Source organism: Pocillopora verrucosa, chromosome 12 (genome assembly GCF_036669915.1).
Source record: "Pocillopora verrucosa isolate sample1 chromosome 12, ASM3666991v2, whole genome shotgun sequence".
In the NCBI taxonomy this organism is placed as follows: domain Eukaryota; kingdom Metazoa; phylum Cnidaria; class Anthozoa; order Scleractinia; family Pocilloporidae; genus Pocillopora; species Pocillopora verrucosa.
In genome coordinates, this window is record NC_089323.1 from 16,459,180 (window position 1) to 16,483,862 (window position 24,683).

Consider the following 24,683-nt stretch of genomic DNA (forward strand, 5'->3'; position numbering starts at 1 on the left):
ACATTTATAACTAATCTTCATTAAAATGAATTTTTCCGTAAGAATCTAAAAAGGAAAACTTATGATCAAATGTCGTGGGAATGTTTTTTTCCTTGTGTATCTTGACAAGGTGAGGCCACAGTTTATAGAGAATCTCTTAAGAAACTCTTTACAGCGGCCAATTTACATTGAAAACTCAGTTGATAAAACCAAATTATCAGGTTATACCCCCTACCCACCTAGTACCACAGCTTTTTCAGAAACTTACCTCCTTTATTTCTGTTGGTCCTAAGAGTTAATCGGTCTGAATATCACTTTCACTAACCATCTTTGTTCTTCTTTTCTTTTTTTTTCTTTCTAGCACATCTCTTGTAAAACTATCGCTTCTAATTTAATTATCCTTCTCAATTTTTGAAGAAAATTATTCCTTCACAAAAACAAGCCTAGAATCTCTGTATTCCTAAGATTTCTCACAAAAACAAAGATTAACAGACCAGTGAGAAGATACGAAACCGTAAGGTTTAACTGATATCGCCAGTGTTGCATACCATGCTACGTTACACTCGAAAACTGTTTGAAAATGTTCGAAAGTAGTTGTTTGACAGCAGAGGAAGATAACCTACAGAAGAGGCAGTTTTTTTGGCTCATCCAGGAAAGTGTAGACGCGAGTCCCTTCTTATTTCCTACCACAGTATTGAAATTTGGTCGTTCTATTTAAAGAGCACTTTCTCCTGGCTGAGCATCTCTTCGCCTTCCCATACATTTTACACAATTTTTAGGCCACAATTCGGGGTAAATCGTTTCCCCTTAAGACCAACATGGCTAAAAGTGACTCAGAGTCATTTCAAAATTTTCCTTTCTACACTCTACTGCATGTAATTTCATTCACAATGAGCGATTACCGGTACATAAGGTAATTCAGTTGTCATGCGTTACTCCTACAATTTGTATAAAAGTTTGTATGTTTCCCTGCCCCGTTAATATGTGGGCGAATGTCATCAGGTACACAACAAAGGCTAACTATAATAATGCAGTGCGATGTACAAAGAAACATCATGGTATTTTTACGTATAAATTGATTACCAACCATTTCTGTCACTCTATCCCTGTCACATTCAATGGTGATTTTCATGGTTACTACACAAGATCGAGAAATGACATTCGCAAATCTAGTGCCACAAGAAGATGGGGTCATTGGTCGTCAGTAAATTTTAGCGTCGATATATGAAACGGCTTAGACACTTCATTAAGGAATGCAGAGTCATTGCCTGCTTTTAAACGTGGCCTGTCCAAAGTTGTCTTTGATTCTTAACGACATTCTTTGCTTTTTACCCTCTGTATATTCTTTTTATCTTTTACATTCAGGTATTTTTAACTGGTTATATTTGATGCCTGATAATTGTATATACTCTTTTAAACTTTTACATTTTTGTATGTTTAACTGGTTCTTAATCTAAACTTAGTATTCTTCTGAGAACCCTTTTGTAAACCACTTCGTGACGTTGGCATCCTCATTAAAGATTACTGCTACTACTTTGTAAGATAAAAATTTTCCTAATTATTGCTTTGTTTAATTACACGGTCTATTTTTCCACGAAATTTCATTATAGAGTTAGTCTCTAACGGAAATTCATCATGTGGTTGGGCTTTTACGAACGTTCTGATCGTTAAACCAAGTCTTCAATAACAAACCGTCTGTAGGGCTTACAGACCCATATCTAAACGGGCGGCTTCAATTCAGATCTATCAAGCGTCAAGAGGAGACTAAAGCATTCAACTGTGCGAATTCTCGTAGATTCCGCCGTCTTTCTTCCCTGACCTTTCTTTCTTGAATCCCACATTGTAATAACTGGAAGTCACTTGAGTGTCCTGCAATGACTGGTACTCAGTAGGTTCACGTGACTTCCCTTCCGAAGGCCTGGGGTGAAGTTCCATATAAACACCAGGCTCTGACACTTGATGACCACCAGATGGGGCGGGGATACCACTGTTTACTGTGGTTGCTTTTTTATTAAGCTCAGTTCGTCTCAACCGCCATATTAGCGCACCAATCACAATGAGCAAGAAGAAAACAATGCAACAAAGAGCGATGACAGCAGCCCGAAAGACTTGGGATTCACCTGTTAGAAAATAGGAGGGATTTACATCAGATATGAAAATCTGTGTCTCCATGAAAATTGGAGAAAATAATTAAGGAATCAAGTGATAGCTTTGAGAGGAATCAAATGATTATTACGAGATTATTCCAACATGCTGTTTATTTATGGATTTATTGGCGCTGTTTAATCAACAATTTAAGACCAGCTTCTTGTGTCCCCACAATACTCACTGGTATCTCCCTTTATGGTTTCTTTAGAATATTTTAGTGACTCTGCAGATTGAAAGAAAATAATAGTTAAACATTAAAATTCATAGAAGAGCAAGCGAGAACAAAAAACCTGCCCTTAATCCAGACTGTGGCGTTTCTCATCATAGAGCTGGAAGTATCAAGGCGCTTTTGTTAATTACATCAATGGAAGTTGCACAAATTTTACATTTAAGTGAAAATAAAATAACAAAAAATCTACTTAAAAGGATGTTATTCTATGATAATTATGATAAGAATTCAAAGGTGACCAAATGTAAATGCAGACCGGAATAAGAATTATCTAGTAAACACAGAAACAACGGTGGTAGGTTAGTTTGCTTTTCGTAATCTGCAGTGGCCGAGGTTTTAAACCAAACTTATTCAGTTGAAGGGGAGAAATAAGGCCAGGCACAAACTTTTGAAACAGTGGCAGACTTCAACAAGGATCTGCCATTACTTGAGTTTAACTTTTTTCCAATTTGCCCGCGCAACTGTAACAATTGACTCTTGCCAAAAGGGAAGTTTCTCTTCAAGTCACAAAGCTCTCATGAAAGTTAACAGCCCACTAAACTGAAAAGATAGAGAAATTACTTTCAAGTCTCACGTGAGTGTTAACTCGCATACCTGGTGTGACAGATATCGAGGCCACTTTACTGGCATATCCTTCCAAAATTTGCTAAAAAGTGAACCAAACATGGTCAAAACGTGACAAACACATCTTAAAATTCATTGATATAAGGAAGTAAGATTTATCCCTAACAGCAAGTGTGACTGCACGTAAAAACATGGTTTGGTCCAAAATAATTTTCTTCATCAAGTGGATATTATGTTTAGATTATCAACTCTGAATTACAGAACAATTAAACAACACCCAAATTTACTTACACCATTGAAACGAGTTATGGCTCTTTGATAGGCAAAATAGTTTCCTCCTTTCCTCAGTTCTTTGTTGATAAAAGTTCCATACCATTTCCCGTCACCAATAGTAAATTTCCAAGATTTCTCATGCACAGGATCATTTTCGATTTCCGCAGCGATGTGAAACGGATGAAAGTTCAAATTTTCGTCGTTTAAATCTTTCAGCTTCAAATGAAAATCCTTGGGAAGCTCTTGAACACAATCAGAGACTTTAAGAATGATTATTTGATAAGCACTGAAATGTTGAAAACGAACAAAATTCTGGTCAACATCATTGCGGTCATCGCCGTATTGAAAGGTGGTGGTTGTTTGATGGTCTTTAATGACTTGAGTTAAGCACTTAGGAACTTTTGCGAAAGACTTTGCAACAAAGTCATGTGTTTGTGTTCAATATAGTAGCCAGTTGTGCGATCTGATCGTCTTGAGAAGAATAGTCCTAAACAGAAATGTTGTTGATTGCAGAACTGGCGTTTTGTTAACGTTACAGTCAACAAGGAGATTTTTTACCCAGTCTTGTATTGCAACTTAAGTTCGAAAGACCTAATTAAGGTATTGTATCTTTCTCATATCATGGGCTATGTACACAAGATTAACATCATTATGTGCACAGTGAAAGCAAGAATTGTATCCTCCTCAGGTGAGTGTATCATTAATAGTTTATGCTTTTAGCTAATCTGTGACACAAACTATAAAACCATCACCTTATTGGACCATTCCTTTGTTCAGCAGGCCACAGATCAATTTCAGCCTGCAACTCAGCGACCTTCCTGGTGGTCAGTGATAGTACAACTGGAGCCAATGGCTCTGGGAATAAAATAAATATAATAATATGATTCGCAAAATATTTACATCAATTTCAAGATGCATATTCTCCATACTGATCCCATACATTCCTAATCAGAAGTAGGTGATCATTTCCTTTATTCTTGTGACCAAGTCTTGTGTGATTCAGGGGTGATATTGTGAAGAGAAATTAGATGTTAGTCACTCTTGGGGGTCAAACGGTTACCTGCATGTTATTGCTTACCTCCTATTTTTGTTTCTACTTCCAAAGATGAAGGGAATCCATTGTTTCCACATTTTGAGATTCCATAAACCCGAAGGTCATATTTGGTATCTGGTACCAAATTATCAAGGGTATATTTTGTTGTTCCCTGTACATCTTTGCTGCCTTCGTGTAAAAAGCTGTTGTTGTAAGACTTTTTCCCAGAGTACTCAACCTTAATGATCAAACAATTGAGTCAAAGGCAGGTACAGTAAATACCACACCTGCACTAATTTATTTACAAATAAAATCTCCCACGTGGACGTGCATTTTCGTAATCACAGCACAAAACAAAAAACCCTAATTTTATGTATATACATATATCTGTGCATGTACATATAACTCCTCTCACTTATTACAGTAGCTGCTCTTAAATGGTAGTCATACTGATGGTACCAGTTCTTTAGTACACTTATACATTATATTCATTACGACAGATGTCATTTCCATCAGTGTTCCTTTAACCCTTTAACTCCCATGAATGATCAAGACAGAATTTTTTCTTACAATTTCAATACAATGTCAAGCATAGGAGTGATGAGAATAAAGTAAAATATTGATTAGTGGATTATTAGTTGATCCAATACCAATTTCTCCAAACTAACATCATAAGAATAGTATGGCAGACAGTAAAGAGAATTACTAATGAGATCTTGAGAGTTTAAGGATTAAAAACACTCTTTAAGTTAGGAATTACAAAAATCACAAAAATAGTAGTTTCTGATTCTCAACTTAAAAGAGTTGTATTAAAATTTGTCAAAATCCATGTTTTTACAGCAAAGTAGACTTAAAAATTAAGAATTTCACCTTCCACTTTTCTTCCATAGCAGGTTGGGGTCTCAACCATTCCAGTTTCATCTCTGTTGACTGAGAGTCTGTTGCCCTCAGGTTGTTGGGTGCCCCTGGTACTTTGTCATATTAGTAAGTAAAACAATGTAAGTATGATAGCTTTTTTAGATTCCAGAGTAAGTTCCTTCTTTTGTGTATTCAGTAAATGCGCTTTTATTAATTTCCTACTTTTTCTGTAGTTTTTTTATTTGTACAAATAGTCCATGTTGTAATAAGAATAAATTAAATAATGTAATTATGAGTTAAAATGTACAGCTATTTGCGCTGAAAAATTTATGGGAAACATTGCAACTTGTTTCCCTAGGTACACTTGGGGGTGCATTTTGAATATCACCCCTATTCAATTAATCAATTTCCTGGTTATTAGCCGAATTAAACTACAACCAAAGACAGCCAAAATGCCTTGCTTTTCTTACTCTTGCTAGTGATTTTGAATCAGACTACACATTAAGCTTCTATGCAGTATAAATTAATGAGTTTGAAGCAAAATTTTGCATGCTCTATATTCAATTTGAGGAAAAAAATGAAACTTACTCAATTCCAGAGGTAAGGGTTGACCATATGGTCCAGGGCCAGCTTTAGTGTATGCTCGGACATACACATTGTAACAAGGCTGAATATCATACAGGATAACAAATGCTTTTGTTGTGTTAACAGTTTTGCTGTTGGCTGGAGATCTCTTTTGTCGACTCCCAAACAACACCAATGATATCTTGACCTCATATGAGATAACTTTGCTATAACTCTCTTTTCTTGTCAGGGGTGACCATGAAATATTGAAGGTTGTTTGGTTCAGTCTACTGAAAGACACATCATTTGGTGCTACACTGGGTTCTGACAAAAGGGAATAAAAAAATATACCAATTCAGATAAATGGTCAGCTGTCTGTCATTGAACGAAAAAAATTTAATAAATAATTATTTCTGAATCACATTTGATCAAAAATTTATCCTCAAAGTTTATCTAAATTGTATTTCAGTAATTCTTCTCTCCTTCCCCCTTCATCAAATTTTTATTTTTTTTAGGTATGTAGTCATTGATGTTGACTAATCATGTTCACCAGTCCTTCAAAACTACATTGGAAAGCACTTGGAGTTTATAAGGAGAGTCCCTCCTTTACCACTCCTATAATGCAGCTGTTCTCACTTGTCTACCTTGATATCACTTACCATCTACACTTATCAAATAACATTAAAGTTGAAAGTAAAATTAATAGGCCATTTTCAACGTATTAAAATTCAAACTTGGCGCCAAGGGTGAGGGGAATAAAACAAAGGAAATCACATCAAGGCTAAGGAACGAATAATAAGTTTCTTTTGTGTTATTCCCCCTTGCCTTGCAGCCATGTTAGAATTTTAGTATATCAAAACTGGCTTATTGATTATAATAATTTCTGATTTACACCTACCATAATCATTAACAGCAACAGACAAGGTTGCATTTGGTCCAGGTTTGATCGTAGCAGCTCTGACGTGGAACTGATAGATGGCCCCACCTAACACATCTACTGTATAACTGAACATGTTTTGTTTTAATGTTTTAGTGTGAATATTATAAGGATCTTCATTGTGACTATAAAACACAGTGTAACTCCTTATAATCCCATTTTCTTCTGCTGGCTTATACCAGGTGAGCTTTATCTTGGGACCAACTTGTTTATCTGGCATTATCTCAGACTGCGAAAGGTTTGAAGGAATGGTTGGTGCTAAAGTAGCAAAGAAATGGAAGATGAAGGTAGTTATTTAAGCTAGACTGAAATAAAATTGATCTTTGGCAGAAAAAATGTAGAAATTAGATAATCCACTTTTACCTGTTCACTAAAAGTGCTGACGGAAGTTAACTCATTATACTACTATTACTAATGCTAACAATAATAATAATAATAATAATTACTTAACTCTCATATTATATCCTGCATCATATTATTATAGTCTAAACCTGCCAAGATATACTATTATGTTCCAATCTTATTCAAATAAGCTATAATTATGTTTTTGAGTAAAATATTTCTTACAACCTACACTGTTCAGTTTTAGTCTCTTACCATCTTCCAATGTCTGCTCAACCTTTACAGAACTTTTTGGTCCCTCACCACGAGATCCAACAGCCAACACTTGAAATTCATATTTGGTGTACTTGTTCAGATTAGTGAAATCTTTAGTTAATGTTTCTGCTCCAGTAACAGAATCCATGACTAAATTGTCCACTGAGCCCTTCTGTCTGTAAAACAACTTATAACCTGTTATATCTCCATGTCTGGCATATTCTGGCAGTGATGCCCATGATGCTTTTATACTAGTAGATGAGATTGCAGTCACAGTCAAGTTGCCTGGAACTTGTGATGGAACTGGAATGTTGAATAAAAATGATTATAAGGAATTTTAATGATATTTTCACAATGGTCATGTGCCTATAAAGGAGCTGAATCGGTCAACACAGATGAAAGTTGTTAATGTTGATGAAGCATTATTTCTGTACTATCACAGTGCTTGTGTCCTCCCTAAAACTTTTCGAGTCAGAATTTCAAGCTCTTTCAAGTCTGACATCAAGTGAACCTAAGTGACCTCATTCATCCTCAATGGATTAAGTGAGTGCCATTTAGGGAGTCAGACTATGTGGTAATCTGATTTCTGTAGGGGATAATTTACAAATGTGATTATATACACTGAACATATACATATATCACTCAAATATATACCAGTTACGTAATGCTGAGTGGTATATCATGAAATAATTTATCCCATAAGTCACTCATAGTCTGTCATTACCTGAACATAAATGTTGAGGGAAGAATTTGGTTCTGACATTGCTCAAACAGCACTTGAAATACACTAGAAGCGGCATTGCATGCATTGCATCACAGTACACAATAAGAGGAGTGGGCACAATACTATCAAATATACAATGAATTCCTTCTGATTGGCTATATTTTCTGTGGCATGGTATCAGTGTTGGTAATGCTGAGTAGTATACCATTGAATATCCCACAAGTCACTTATATTTAATTTCATTACCTGAACATGAGTGGGTGCAATACCATCAAATATACAATGAACTCCTGAATTCTGATTGGCTATATTTTCTACAGCATGGTATCAGTATACAGACTAAGAGATTTTACATAACATTTTAAGTAAAGTGAGTCATAATATTCCCTTCCATTTTTTGCAACACTTGTAGGATTTCAATGATATGGTACAGACAAAATAGAATTGGTACCTGTAGATAGGAGAACTCCATAAACTTCCACTCTCAATGTCTTATAACCATGATAATCTGTTGGCACAAAACGGATGAACCTTGCCAAGGTATATTCCCTCAGACCGTGTTTTACTATGTCATTTCTCCCAGAGTTTCCATTAAAGACCTAAAATATTAAAGATATCAATGAAAAAGAACAGTAATAGACACTGACATGTTTATTCCCTTCAAAAGAAAATTTCAACTTTCCGTGCACAAGTGACAGCAGTTTTCCTTGGCTTTGAATTATCAATAAGCCTACAACCAACCAATAAAAATGTAGCAAACACCATCACCAAAACAGTGATGAAAAAGGATAATTTACAGCTCTAATTCTAACAAAAATAGTTTAAATAAAACAAAATGAGTCACTTCAAATCAGAGCTGCAAGCCACATCAACATTCCATGTTAGTGGGTTATCATACACTGGACTACATTATGCCTTAAAAAATAAGTATTTCAAAGTCTGAAAGACATGACCTATGAAGCTCATGTCAGATTTTTCACTCATTTCCACCAATACTTGACCTGATAATAAAACTGGTTCAAATTTACTCTTACCAAAATGCTCTCACATAACTGTCCATTATTCCGATCGACATATAGGCCAACAATCGACTGATATATTGGTTGACTATTGGTTGACAGTCAATAGTCGACCGATATATAGACCGATAGTCGACCAATGCATCACCCAATATGTACACATTTGTCGGTCGACTGTCAGCCGATATATTGGCCAATGTATCGGCCGATATGTCAACCGAGGCCACCTATAGTACACATGATCTCATTATTCTTCTGCCTATAAAATTAGGCTTGACTGAGTCAGTGTTCTCCTATATTTTAAGCATGACAGGTAAAATAAATTTTCAAACCAGTAAAGCAATCCTTTTACCTGTTGAATTTTCAAGAATTCCAAGTAATTTTAAACAGTAATAAGAGGTACTACAGGTGGTAAATGTTACTGGTTACTGCCTGAAAAGGAGAACACTGCTGAGTGTATTTTTAAAGTGGGTAAGTTTCTAAAGAAACTGTGGTACTACGTCAGTGGGAGAGTAAAGCAGGTAATTAACCCAGTTATTAACACTAACCCAGTTATTAACCCAGTTATTAACACTAAATTACCTGTTAAGTATGTTTTTATGAAACTACATGAACAAAATATCAAAAAATGAGAAAAAAATTGGAGCAAGTTTAGCATGATGTTTCATTAATATCAAACTGACCTTCTCAGTTTTGTTTTCTTTATATGTGTTAAAGGTGACACCATCCAATGATAATTTAATCTTGTACTTTGTTGTCCACTGATCATTATTGACAGCTCCTTGAGTGGCTACAGCACAGATAACATAATCATACTGCAGGTCAATTTGTAGGTAGTCAGTGTGATTAGTATTAGTTTTTGGTGCCCAACCCCGGTTATTTCCATTCAGACGACCAGCTGAAGGTCCACGGCCATCATTAGCTTTTGATGAGGCTGAGAAGCTGCCATCTGGAATTGCATCACTGCTGGTCACACCAATTGCCTGACTATGACATGCTGTTAAAAGACAATCATAATTACCATAAACTGTGATTTCAACCCAGAGAATCAGTGCTGGTATATCATACATGTACAGTAACAATCACAAGAGTGCTGCACCATGTAAACACACCTCAAGTGATTTTACTAGTGATTTGAGGTAGTTTGTGTAAAGAACTGTAAGTTCTTTTTCAGTGAAAACTCAAGGCTAGAAAAATTAAAAAAATTAATTTACTTTGTCACCTTTTGGCCTCTAATTGAAGGAAAAAAGCCATCAGGAATTTCTAGTTGCCAGAATAACACACTATACTACAGGATTCTTACAAATTGCCAGTTCATGAACATAGATCACTCTTAACTACTGAAATACTTATATCATGTGGTTTTCTTACACCATCAGCTAACTACACAACCACCCCATTATTCTTTACTATTGATTTACAGATTAATAATAAAAGTTTCACGAAGGGCCACATTTTTAATTTGTAGCATTTATGTTTAAATAGGTCACAACATACATTTATACATGTACATGTGTATATATCAACTTTTAAACCAAACTATCATACTTATATATCTACTACATGCAACCAGTTTACATTTATTTAACAATATTGAAGTACCTACATGTCTACATACAGAAATTAAATGGCAAATTTTCCTGAGAATGCAGATTGGAACCCTAACTCAGTAAGTTAGTAGTTAATAGTAGTTATTCAAAATATCCAGATATGCCATACCTCTTTGTTCTGAATACACTTCAACTTCACAAAGATTGAATCCCGATAGACCTCCTCCTCTAAGGTCCCTGATGGTAACATATCTTCCTTTCAAACTTGGACGGCAGAAGAATGACAAACCTACTGCTTGAGAAAGGTAATGAGTAGCTGCCCGACCACATTTGGGACTAGTCATACTAGTATCATTAATACTTGATACTGTGCCTGAAAGAATACCGTAATAATAAATCACTTTTAAAAAGTACAAACAACTTCTAAGAGATGACTGAAAAATAATCCATATACTGATCAAATAGAGATATTCATTTTCAAAACAAGCAAGATTTACCTCCCTGGTGACCTTTTGCCTTAATAAAAGCTGCCCTTTTTCTAGTGTGTAGGCTAGACTGACTCATGAAAGTTATGCATAGCAAGGGCATGATGCTAAGTAATACAAGCCAATTATCAAAAATAGATACAGCTATTAGTATTATTATTTGTAATAAGCTAATCCCTGCCAATAATGATGATTTTCTGACAGTTATTTTACACATCATCAAGACTGGGCTCCCACTTAAATTTCAATGTAGCCCCTCAACTATCAAAACTGCTCCTGTTCCTTAAAATAATAAAGATTCCTCCTTGCTGTCATTTGGCAGCAGCCATTCCATCATCACTGAGTTTAATCAGGAAAAATATAACAAACTGTGTATGGGCCACAAAACTCAGTAAAGACAATATATCAAGTGACAAGAAAATTATTGAGTGATTTGAATCAAAAGCATAAAAATGGATTGTAAAGTATTACATTTAATCAAACAATAACACAAATTTACATTTGTGCCATTTCTCAGAGATTCATTTTTCACATTAATTTTACTGTTAAGTCATGTGGAACAATAAAAAAAATTATAATTTTAGCCGATGAGCATAATCATACATCCAACCTGAAAACAAAGTAAAAAGAGCGCAGTCAGCCACCTTGCTCAGCAAAGTGGCAATGTTTTTCAGTTCCCTGAAGCTAAAACTCAGTTCCTTTTGGCAACCAGGCACCCATAGGGCACAACCTTGTGTGGGTATGTTAGTGTAAAACTGTCAAATCAAATCACCAACATCTGAACTTAACAGCAATCATATGATACATGTACATACAGAAATAGTAGTGGCTGTGGAAACCACAGCGGCATCAACAATACTAGGAATGTACTGGATCAGACCAGATCAGATCATGGATTAGATTACAGATTGGAATGGGTGTGACTACATGTGAGTGAAGAGGCGAGGTGAGGAGTAAAAATGGTTTAGATATGACAGCTGAAGTGCATGTGAGTAATTTACATGTAAAGCAATTATTAATATTGTGCAGATTTCATTCAGGCTTGTCACATTACATTTCTAATTTAAATCAACATATTTTAGTATTTCAATCCTATTTTTTATTTATTTTTATTTCAAAAACAATTATATATGTATGTTTTTTTATTTTTCAAAATTTTTTTTTCAGTCTGACCAGTGATGCAACCCATTATGTGACCTGTGATCAGGAACCCATTACCTGGAGCCTCCAAACCAATTGTACCCTTGAGTCAACCCTGTCCTATATCTTTTCATTTTTTGAACTGAGATACTTGGGAGGTTCTTTAATTTCCTGCGAAAACATGCTGATGTTCGCATAACACCCTAAAAAAAATTGGTAAAAATTTGCACGCTTTTTGCCATTATTGAAATACTTTCATGCAACCTGCATGTGACACAAACAAAAGAGGACCACAGCTCTCTTATGATTGGCTACTATGTAAACACCTGCAAAAAACCTCATAGGAGGTGCTTATAAAAATAAAAAGTTACCGAACAAGGTTGACTCAGAGGGTAAGTATGGAAGATAAAAGCTTCGAATAATGAGCTCCTGCTGTGATTTGTTCCATGATCCTGTCTGTGATCTGATCTGGTCCAATCCAGCTTTTCTCAATGCCAGAAACCACAGTGTACCATTTCCCCCTCTTTTCTTGAAGACATTAAGCAAAGAGTGCTTTGACCACTTCAAAAATATTAGTTACTGTATGTGTATTAACCTACCAACTCTGATCTCAAATTTTGATAGGCGAGTCTGGGCTTTTATATTGACTAGATACACTTCAGTCACAAACTCATCCTGTCCTAGATCCACTCTCCACCATGGAAAATTGGAATGCGCCCCAAATGTACATGATCCATCTGCAAAGATCATATTGCTATTTCCATCAACTGCTTTCTCACTTGTGCCACCACTTACTGTCCATGAGTGCTGATATGTTGGTTTTTGAAATGCCAGATTTTCTGGGAGAAAATGTAGACAAAAGAAAAGGAAATGTTTCCCTGGACAAAGATGATCACTGTCCACATACTGATCACTGAATGACAGTTGTATTGAGTTGTAATGAATATGTTTGTTACACTGTACATTATATGGAAAAATTAAAACAAAGAGTATTTTTAAAAAACTGGTTAATTGTAGATATTACATTTTGGACAGCCTACAGATATACCAGCCTTTGCCAAAAAGCTAGAAAGAAAAAGAAACCAAACTGCAATAATTTTGATGTAGGAAAAAAATCATGTGCAGGTGTAGGTCTAAATTTTCAAATTAAAAAAATACCTCCACTGTTATTATAGCATTTTTTCTACTTAGTATGGACTCCATTCTTAAGCTACGATGTAATACTATACATATTCTACTAGTCATCATTAACTTGAAAATTAATAGAGACATACTTATATTGCTAGCTTCATTGATTGAAGATTTAAAATTGCTGACATACTGGAAGATAAACTGTACCATTCTTCAACACTTAATAAGGCAACTGAATTCAAAGGTAAATTTTGAGACCCAAATATCAAGAAGGGAAAAGTGTTGTAATATATATAATATATTCAAATAGCAAATAAACCTATGTTTAAATTACTTATCAAAAGACATTTCTCACAAGCATGACTATAAAATAATTCCCAACAAAACTTTTCTAAGATCTTTATGGTTAAAGGGTTTCTGTGAGATTAAACAAGAGTCTTGGTTTATCCACTCTACAAGAACATATTCCAATGGCACTTGTTGATTTATCTACTTTTGATTACATTCAATTGTTTTATCAATATAATTATAAAATCAGGTGTACTTTTCAAGGCTTTTGTGCTACTTAAAATTCAGTGTGACTTTTGGCTGTAGTAATTGTGGCGTTGTTTATAAGAGGAACAAGACACACACAGGTGAAGTAACACAGGTCTATTTAATCGATGTCCGACGAGCTCTACAAAACCGGAAAGCATGGTCTCTAAAGTTTTGTTGCCATGGTAGTTATGACGTAAATGCGGACCGGAAGTAAATAGAACGATAACATCGATATCGTTACATCTCCCTTTCTTCAGGAAACAAAAAAAAATGTAAACGTAACTGAATGTCTCAATCCTAGTTTAAAATAAACTACAAAAAAAAAGAAAATTAAGAGTTTGTCATGTCCTTTTTTTGTTCTTTCGATAACCCCAATCACTGGTAACGTGTGGGTGGTCGCACAATTCGTCCAGATCGAGTGGTGGTCACCAATGGGGAAATCTCCTGCTTATCTGCTGCAGACTGAGGTGGATATTCCGGATGTGGCTTGTCCGTGTTCTGCAAAGGTACTGTGTCTGATTGGTCCTTACTGACTGCAGTACTTGGTGTGGAAGGTGGTACCGATGGTATTTCATTACCAGAATTTGCAGAAATTGGTGTTGCCTTTGGGGAGAATCTCATCCCATCTTCACTGTGTGGCATCACTTCACGTGTATGTCTCAGGTGTCTGCGGTTCCTCCTATAAACTCTTCCATCTTCTGTTCTGACTTGATAGGACCTTATGTCGACTTTGCCTTCGACTCTTGCTTGGGTCCAATCCTTCTTCTTTCCCAAGTGGGATTTTAGTGGCTGCAATCGCACTGTGTCTCCTGGGCGCAATTCCTTCAGTTCTTTGGCGCCTTGATTGTAGTACAGGGATTGTTTAGCCTTTTGTAGCTTCAACTTCTGATCAACCTCCTCTGGTAGCTTCGGCTTGAGCAATTGGTTTGAGGTTGGGAGTGGAGTCTTTGTTCTTCTACCGAATAATCGCTGAACAGGTGACGAGTTGAGTGTTTCTGTAGGAGTATTTCTCCAGTCCAGCAGGGCAAGATATGGGTCTTGTTCGGACTTGACGGCTTTCTCTAGCAGATGTTTTGCTGTCTTCACCGTGTTCTCGACTTTGCCGTTGGACTGAGGATATGTTGGAGAGCTTGTTATATGTTCAAAACCATAAGTGTCTGCGAACTGTTGGAACTTTGCGGAAGAAAAGGGCTGTCCATTATCCAATACAAGCTGGTCGGGAATTCCATGGCGGGCAAGATGGGCTTTCAACTTCTTCACAACTTCGTCTGCTGTCTTGCTTGTCATTCTGTCGACTTCAAAGAAGCTTGAATAGTAGTCAACGGTCACCATGAAATCTACAGCGTTCAGATCAAAAAAATCCACTGCGATTTTCTCCCATGGTCTACTGGGCAGTTCGTGACAAATCATTGGCTCTTTTCCTTGCTCGACAGGCTGGCTGTTGCAAATGGCACACTTTGCTACATAATCTTCGACATCTTTGTTCATCCCAGGCCAGTAAACTACTTCTCTTGCTCTTCTGAGACAGCCTTGGATGCCAATGTGGCTCCGGTGGATCTTAGCCAACATGTCAGCTTTCACGCTCATAGGGATAACTAGTCTTTCACCTTTGAAGACCAGTCCATTCTGCAAAGACAGTTCGTCCCGAAATGTAAAGTAACCACTGATGTTTGCTGATACCCCAGCCTTGGTAGCTGGCCAACCTTGCCTGATTGTTTTCTTCAGCTCTCTCAGGGTAGGATCGGATTCTGTTGCTTGCTGAATGGCAATCAGCGTTGGTTCCGATACTGGCAAGTATTGTATCATATTGATGTGCTCTAGCTCTCTTTCAGTGTCTCCTCTCATGTTCTCTATGTACATAACATCTTCTGCTACATCTTCTTTTGTGCTCTTGCGCACTCTGTATGCTCTGCTCAGTGTATCTGCCAGATACATTTCAGTCCCTTTTTTGTAAGACACTTGGAGGTCATACTTCTGCAATCTTAGCAACATTCGCTGAAGACGTTTAGGGGCACTAAGTAGACTTTTACGGAAGATGCTCTCCAAGGGTTTGTGGTCAGTTTGGATCTTGACAGGTCGACCATATACAAACTGCTCAAAACGTTCTACTCCGAAAAGTATTGCAAGCATCTCTTTCTCTATCTGGGCATAGTTCACTTCTGTTTCTGTCATGGAACGAGATACATAAGCCACGGGCTGGCCTCCTTGCATAAGACATGCACCAAGTCCACGGTCTGATGCATCACACTGCAATTCCACGTCGTCTTTGGGGTTAAAATACTTGAGGACAGGGGCAGCTGAGAGTATCTCCTTAACTCACTTGAAACTACAACCTTGTACTTGCTCATCCCAACGGAACTGGTTCCCTTCTTTCAAGAGGTCTCTCATTGGGGCTGTAACTTCTGACAGGTTAGGAGCGAACTTCTGGAGGTAATTTACCATGCCGAGAAGTCTCTTGAGATCTTGTTTGCTTGTCGGGGTTGGCATCTCTTTGATACCTTGTACTTTGTCTGGGTCAGGCTTAAGACCATCTTGACATATAACATGTCCCATAAACTTCACTTCTTTGCGACGGAGCTTAAGCTTCTCTTTGTTCAACTTAATGCCAGTAGCGCGGCAGCGTTCTAACAATGCTGTCAGCTTTGCATCATGGTCAGAAAGTGCTTCAGCTTCTGTTTCTCTGACACCAAAAACAAGGATATCATCAAATATTGGCTTAATTCCATCAAGACCTTCCAGGGCGTATTCCAATCTCCTCTGAAACTCTTCCGGAGCGGGTGATATGCCGAAGGGCATCCGCGTCCAGCGGAACCTTTCCCAGGGGTTACCGAATGTGGTCAGAAGACTGCTTTCATCGTCTAGCTGCACATGCCAAAAACCGTTCTTTGCGTCGACGACACTGAAGACTTTAGCATTTATAAGCAGTGGTAGTAGATCATCGATCACTGGAAGGGGAAAATGATTTCTCCTGAGTGCTTAATTCAGAGGTTTTGGGTCGATACATAACCTTATCTTTCCAGTGCTCTTCTTAATGACCACCATTGAGGAAATCCAATCTGTTGGAACATCTACTGGTTGCAAGATGCCTATCTTAACTAAGCGTTCTAGTTCCTGTTTTAAAGGCTCTTTTACTGCAAAGGGGACTTTCCTCACTGGCAGTGCCACAGGGGTTACAGACTTATCAATCTCGAGGTGAAGCTTTCCTTTGAGCTTTCCTTCTCCTGAGAAGACATCTCCGAATTTGCTCACGAGATCTGGCTGCGTGAGAATCTCATTCGAGAGAGACATGATGTTATCGGTGTTAATTACTATGAGGCCAAACTGCTGCACCGATTCAGCACCAAGGAGTGCTGTGTGACCTGTTGGAACGACGGTGTATTCCGTGAGGAAACACTGTCCATTCTTGGGGTTGAAGGTCTCTACCTTAGTACATCCTAGAGGTTTCAGCTCTGATTTGTTGAACATGACGAGGGTAGATTGAGTAGGCTGAAGGCGTTCCATCCGCGGATCCTTAAATACCTGCTGATAAATATCTGCTGGGAGGATATTGACTGTTGCTCCACAGTCTAACTGGAATTTCACTGTTTCATCCTTCAAGCGCATGTTAGCATAAATCTTCTTGGGGCTGTTTTTTGCATACAGGACGCTCACATATTCTACACTGAATAAGTAATCATCAGAATCTTCGTCATTAAACTCCTGAACTTCTTGTTCTACATTGTGGACTGACTTCTTAGTTTGCTTTTTGTTAGCTTTCTGACTTCTGCAAGCCACTGAGAAGTGGTTCATTCGACCACAATTATCACACTTGTGCTGCCATGCTGGACAGAGTTCCTTCTTTAAAGGATGGGTTCTGTGGCAGAACTTACATCTAACTGGTTCTGTTACTTTGTTGTGGACGGGGCGTTGAACTTTACTGAAATTTCGTACTTTATTATGGCGAAAACCTATCTTCGATTTTGGGTGGCCTGTGGCAACGGCGCTAACCTCCTCCGCATGGGACATCTCCTTAAGTTGTTTGGATGTGGTTTCACTCGCACGGCAAATATCAATACACTTGTTAAGAGTTAGTTTGTTCTCAGCTAGCAGCTTTTTTCGGGTGGGGTTATCTCTAATTCCTACCACAACTCTGTCTCTAATCATTCGCTCTTGCATGATGCCAAAATTGCACGTTTTAGCTAACGAACGTAAAGCTGTAAGGAAAACATCAAATGACTCGCCGACCTCCTGTACTCTCTGATTGAACAGATAGGCTTCGTATATTTCATTCGTCTCACCGATGAAAAAAAGCGTCTAGAAGCTCTATCACTTTGTCGATGTCGGTTTTCTCCTCTTCATTTCCGAAGGGCAAACCATCGTAAATCTCCAGGATATCTGGGCCAATACATGTCAACAATGTGGCTGTTCGAAGATTACTGCTTTGCGTACTGAGCCGTGAGGCGATCTCGTAGTTTGTCCAAAGCCGCTTAAATTTCTTCCAATTCACAGCTAAGTTCCCCTTGAAGTCTAGTTTCGACGGTAAAGGAATAGAGGACTGGATAAATTGAGGAGTTGCTGGCTGCGTGCTTGTTGAAGCTACGCTCGACGAGCCTGATTCGGTCATCTGGAGCTAGATTCACTGAGTTTGGCTTGAAAATTCACTCAAGTATTTCAGCGACGATTCTGTAGGAAGAATCCCACTCCTGACACCATGTGACGTTGTTTATAAGAGGAACAAGACACACACAGGTGAAGTAACACAGGTCTATTTAATCGATGTCCGACGAGCTCTACAAAACCGGAAAGCATGGTCTCTAAAGTTTTGTTGCCATGGTAGTTATGACGTAAATGCGGACCGGAAGTAAATAGAACGATAACATCGATATCGTTACAGTAATTATGGTAAATACAGTTTGCACATTAAACATGCAAACATAAGTATATTCAAACTACATGAATGTGTATATGTTTTGAGATATATAAAAAAGTCTTGGATGAGTCAATTTCCAAAAGAGGAAAAGTGACTTCACCACTACATTAAGTTTAGTATAAAGAGTAATTGAAAAGTTACCTCGTGAATAAACTTCTACCTCACACAGCTGAAGACTTTGTTCCTTTGTGGTTAAAATCCCTACATATCTACCAGTTTTCAGTGGATTGGTAAAACAAACAGCTGATGCAGTGAAGTTATGAAAATCATAGAGTCCTCCACAGGGGGTGTTGCCTACAACATTAGGAGAGCTACCTGCAGATTATGAGGCACTGAAAGTCAGAATTACTAGTAGAGTTTGGTTCCATGTGGCAAACATGATCAATTTGTAATAAATTCTTCAGCAAAGTAAACATCCTGGAAATGTTATTTGGCATATTAAAAAGAAATTAAAACTAACAAAACAAGGATTTAATCACATTAATTTTGTAAGTGCCACAATAGTGTTAACAGAGTGGCCAGGTAAAAAAATTATTACTGGAGGTAAACTTCTGAGTGTCCCATGTGAAGGTACAGTGTAGACAAATGATGACACTTGAGTACCCTGGTTCTAGTACTCCAGTCCCATCTACATGTACTAACTTAACTCTAAAAGTAACCAAGAGTAAGATCCTTGCTAGAAAATCTTAAGCTGAGGCCCTGTATTGACTGAGCAATGACAAGTAAAAAACATCTGGGCTGATTAATAACAAGGTCAATACAGCTTAGCTGAGGTTTCAAAAATTCCTGTAACATCCAAACTGGCCTGTTTTTTAACAGCTGATTATAAGGTGATGTATGCATGGTTGACCTTACATTCAATTAAAGGATAACAAAACTCACCAAATGTTATTTTGTAGTCTTCAGTAACTACGTGCTGTGAGAACCTGTTGACTATGTGAATTTCAGAGACATCAACATGGTCTGAACCCAGGTCCACTCTCCACCAACTGGGGTTTTCTTTTGTTGTATGTGAACAGCTCCCTTTTAAAAGTTAGTGTCAGGATTTCCATCCACTGCGTTTCCAGATACACCATAAGCATTGTCAGCAGTATTGTTGAATGTTGAAGACTGAGCTGTAGCCTTCCTTAGGGCAAGGTTCTCTGTGAACAAATATTGAAGAAAATGTTACCACATGGGCCAGGAAAAACTTACCATTGTAACAGAGTGATTCCACTCAAGAGATTGTATAACAAAGAAAAATAGTTGTGTAGTTATTTTCCAAAATTCTTAGCTTTCCTTCCACACATTTTTTGTTATGTGTAGTTGTACTGTACCAACACTTCTCTCAACCAAATAGTGTCATGTAGGAGATATTTGTGCCAATTAGTTTTATGTTATAGTTCAATCCTGCGATAGCTTATGATTTACCCATTTCAGATTAAAGCTATTTTAATCATTTCCTCACTTCTGTTATAAAATGACTACTTTTTGCCTAGTTATTCAGCTGATATAACAATTGCAACATACTACAATTTGTCAAGCCTCTGTTTGTCTATATTTCACTTAACATTGACAAAACCTTCCACAAAGATAATCTCAAAGAAGCTTAATTTTAAACTGTGATTGTTAAGCAAGCAAATCCTCTCTAAAACTATCAAAGAACACCAGAATATAAAATCTGCATATATAAATGGGTTATTGACCAAGTGTGAGGTCATGATGGCTGTATACTGGCCAAGTTCCTTTTTTCATAATTTTATCAACCAAGATAAAGTCAAGGTCTACAAAAATTGAAAAAATAACTAATTGAAGTTAATATCTAGCCATCTTAACTGAACAAGCCTGGTCAATAATAAAGGATTTATTATATAACTAAACATTATATTTGCTTTAATAAGAATCAAGAACGACTTGTTTATTTTGAGAGCCAGGAAAAAAGGCTAACTGTGTTCATAGTACAATAAACCCAAATAGGTTGCTTTTTTTTTTGGTTTTGACTATCTTCTGCTGCTTTTTGCAACTTTATCACTGACATTATACAAAAGTTACTAACTTTATAAGTCCACTTCTTCTTGCACAGGATCAAAGAGGGCAATCCTGAGTGGGCAAGATTGGCTCATCTTGCCCACTCAGATTGCCAATCAGAACACAGGATTCACTTCATATTGCCCACATGCATTGCCAGCAATATGATAAATGTATACATTGGATCTCCTTTGGTTATGGAATATTATCATGCCTGCACATATACCTGGCATTTGTTTCACTCCAAACACCTCTGTTCTCATACACACCCTACCCTGGTGTGTTTGTGGCAGGAAACGCAGATATCTTGTCAGCAGTTCATAAACAACATACTTCACCACTGAGTTTCTGTCATCATTCCCCATGAAGAACTAAGATTTTCAAAAGTTATAACATTAAATAATATTACAGATACATAATGAAAATTACTGTAGGCTTCAAGTAAATTGGTGACTTGGTTAAGAAAAAATGAGATTGTTACAAAAGGCAGCCTATGTTAGAACAAAAAATTCTGATTTGTGAGGAAAATGTTCATGTATTTTTCATCACATGAAATACATGTAAAACAACTTGTATTTTTGTACTCAAATAGTTATTACTTAGAAAACATTGCACCTTAACTTGTCCAGCTTCCTTGTAGTCCGTCCAAGTTGTCCCATTTATGGAAAATTGTAGCTTGTAGGTCTTCACCCACTGATCTGCTTGAGAATTTCCTTGAGTAGACACAGCACAGATGATATGAAGTGTCTGTAGATCAATCTGTAGATATGGGTTAGTGTCACTTGTTCCTGCACACCATGATGATCCAGATCTGTAGTTCAGTCGACCATTCTTGGCTGGTGTGCTGGCATTTTGTACTGAAGAAGCGGTTATGTTACCATCTGAAATTCTCTCATTTTCCAAACCAAGATCCAAATCGATACATACCCCTATAAAAAAGTTAAAAACAGAAAGTTATAAAATTTGACATAAAACCATATTAACTCAAGGTAAATGAACAACTATTAATATCTAGCACGACATTTCTACTATCGATACCATTTCTTCAGGATGTATTCAGCCCGAAAAACTACCTTGTTATTTACCTGGATACCTAGGCGTTTTATGATCGTTTAAGTTATGAAACAGATGTAGTAAGTCGGTTCAAAATGAGAATACTGTCCTCCATGTTGAATGTGGCATGCTTAGTAACCATGCCATCATCTTGGATTTTAGCGGGAAAATAACTCAGCTTGCAAAGCAAGTCACGTGATTAAGAAAAGGGGTTGTCACATGGTTTAAAGAGTTATACCAGGAAATAATCAAAGGCTAACAAAGATAAAAGGCTGTAGTGCAAATGCAGGTTGAAGCCGATTAATCTCGAATTCCGTAGGCTGAATCCTGTAGTGATTTATTCATTGTGAACCCTGGAGGGAGTGTAAATGATCCCAGTTTCTGGTAGCGGCATTGCGCACCCTTCACATGTTGTCTAACAACCTCACCCCCAGGATCCCGGGGTTGTAGGATTGGGTGTAAACACGGACTATTTTCTAACCAAAGCTATGAGGGTTACTTCAATAACCTGGGGTCCCCCACTTTCTGGTAAACAGGCCCTACAGAATTGTTCTAGCTGGTCGTTGGTGAAACCCCAAAGAGTAGTTTACCATGATAAATTTATCAATGACATCATCGATTGGACTAACGATTGGTGAAGTGTGCCCCAATATTTACTGAAACTAGTTAACTCCTAGAACATTTTCAATTGGACACATTTCAAAATTTCACTTTAGAAAGAAAATTTTGGTTATGGTCACTATGCTTTAAGAACATCTTTCTTCATATTTTTTGTGGCCCTCCTTGCAACACGTCACTTTAATCTGAAACGCTTTTCAAATTCTTGGTCTGTTGTTGGAGTTTGTTTCAGAGCTACACCTCGATTCGGGATTTTCATGATAGGTCTTTGAAAATCTTAGTCCTTCGGCGTGGAAGCAAATTATATGAGTTAACAGGAATGAAATGTCTATTAATACTTTATGATTGTTTATTTTATGGTTATTCCGTGTCGTGTCTCATGAATATACATCGAATACTTGAACACCTACGTCTGAGGCGAGCTGAGTCATTCTTTATTCAATTCAAATTGTATTTTCTATTTGATTATGGTATAATGTTCGAATAAAACGATGAACATGTCTTCATTCCAACGCTTGGTCAGACAGTTGTCTACTTTGGCCGTGTTTGCCTGCTCATTTGTTAAAACAATAGTCAATAATAATATGCCAAGTCACGACAAACCTCTTAACATAATTGAACTTTCAGTTTACTTTTTCCTTGAAGTTCTCTGCCCTTTTGATTTGGCTCGCGCTGTTTTACTGAATAATCGTCATAGTATCTTTGTCCCACTGCCTTCAGCAGCAACTAAATGGCAGTAAATGTATCGAACTAGTTTGTATACCAAAATGGAAACTTGATGGAGTATTTTGAAATCAGTGCCAAATTTGCATAATGACACAACTTTGTGTTCAAGAAATTAGACAACTCGGAAATTAAAGCAAAGGCTCGATATGGTGTAGAAACTGTTTGAAGTAAAAGTAAAGGAAAGCAATCGAAATCGTTCAAATTCTAAGCTACTCCTCCTATAATCATAGCTTTCAAAGGTACCTCTCCTCGAGCGATGACCGTGTCTTTAGGAGACCGTCATATTTTATCGATAACGAAGCGAGCTTGTTCTGTTCCGACAAAAGTTTCGACAAAAGTTCCGATCTCTTTCGAGCTACCGCTTCACAAATATCGTGAAACCAAGTAGACAAGATTATGCTCTTACGAAACTAAGAAAAGGCGAGCGACGAAGTCAGTCGATGAGCCGTTGTTACCTCTGAACAGGAAGTAACTCATACTATGCGAGATACGTTTGAAAATCGCCATTAGAATTCTCCCAAACTCACTCTATCAAAATAAAATAACTTGTCAGATTTTTTAAGCTTTAAAGAAGATAATAGAATTAACTTGACATTTTTCGGTCGGACTCGACAGTTTGTCAACTGAACGCAATGAAATGGAATTTAATTATCTCATATCTAAGGAGTCACTGCCAAAAAAATAAATCGGTGAATTTGTGCAGATCTTAACTCGTATGCTCAGATTACAAATGACAGAGAACTCACCGGAACCTAGAGGAATAAGAATAGCGAAGAAAGTCACTCGGAAGTACAGCTCGGAATCAAACTCCAACATTTCGCCGCTGTTGTTATTTCATAACTCAATAGCCTTTTGCATCTTAAAAAGGTCACCATCTCCGTTGAAGCGCATCTGCCAAGTTACAATTAAACTCATTATCATAAATATTCCCGGAATTTCAGCAGCTAACCGAAAGATCACGCGTTGACAAAACGGGTTTAGACTCCACTATTTTAAAGGATGATCTACGGGCAAAAGACAACGGAAGCAATCATGAAATCTAAAAATAATTTCTGAATATAAAAAAAAAAAAAAAATGACTTGAAAACTTTCTACAACAATCTCTGGTGTTTTTCCCGCAACTGTTGCACTATTACAGGAAGTCTAAATTATTTCTTTGTTTTTCATTGTTTCTTGGTGCGAACGTCACTGGTTATAAAATGAACTTGTCAATCATGATTTGTGTGCTGAAACATTTAAAGTTAATCTTTATTGAAATAACTTTTTTGTAAGAATCTAGAAAGGAAAACCTATGCTCAAATATCCTGCGTGGGAATGTTTTTTCACTTGTGTATCTTGACAAGGTAGGTCCACAGTTTATAGAGAATCTCTTAAGAAACTCTTTACGGTGGCCAATTTACATTATCAACTCAGTTGACAAAACCAAATTATCAGGTTATACCCCCTACCGACCACAAAGAGGCGGTTTTTTTGGCTCATCAAGGCAAGTGGAGACGCGAGCCCCTTTATTTCACTTGTTTGGAAAACGAAAAAAATTACCCCTGTTCTGCAGGAATTTATAGCTTGATCTGCCTCAGGGAAGAAGGCACAGAATCACTTGCG

At 37.3% G+C, this 24,683-nt stretch overlaps 1 protein-coding gene across 1 annotated transcript; it reads right to left on the bottom strand.

Moving 5' to 3' along the window:
* Positions 1–829: 829 nt before the first annotated feature.
* Positions 830–23,967, bottom strand: LOC131788923 (receptor-type tyrosine-protein phosphatase delta). Its single transcript, XM_066159520.1, is given in 20 exon segments — positions 830–2,099; positions 2,309–2,350; positions 2,951–3,002; positions 3,212–3,479; positions 3,946–4,048; positions 4,272–4,464; positions 5,097–5,197; positions 5,673–5,972; positions 6,547–6,843; positions 7,183–7,485; positions 8,358–8,505; positions 9,609–9,922; positions 10,645–10,848; positions 12,700–12,939; positions 18,819–18,992; positions 19,560–19,706; positions 19,709–19,819; positions 20,911–21,055; positions 21,300–21,613; positions 23,828–23,967. Coding segments are annotated over 20 exon segments (3,873 nt in total). The 5' UTR covers positions 23,898–23,967; the 3' UTR covers positions 830–1,752.
* Between the last annotated feature and the right edge of the window lie 716 nt (positions 23,968–24,683).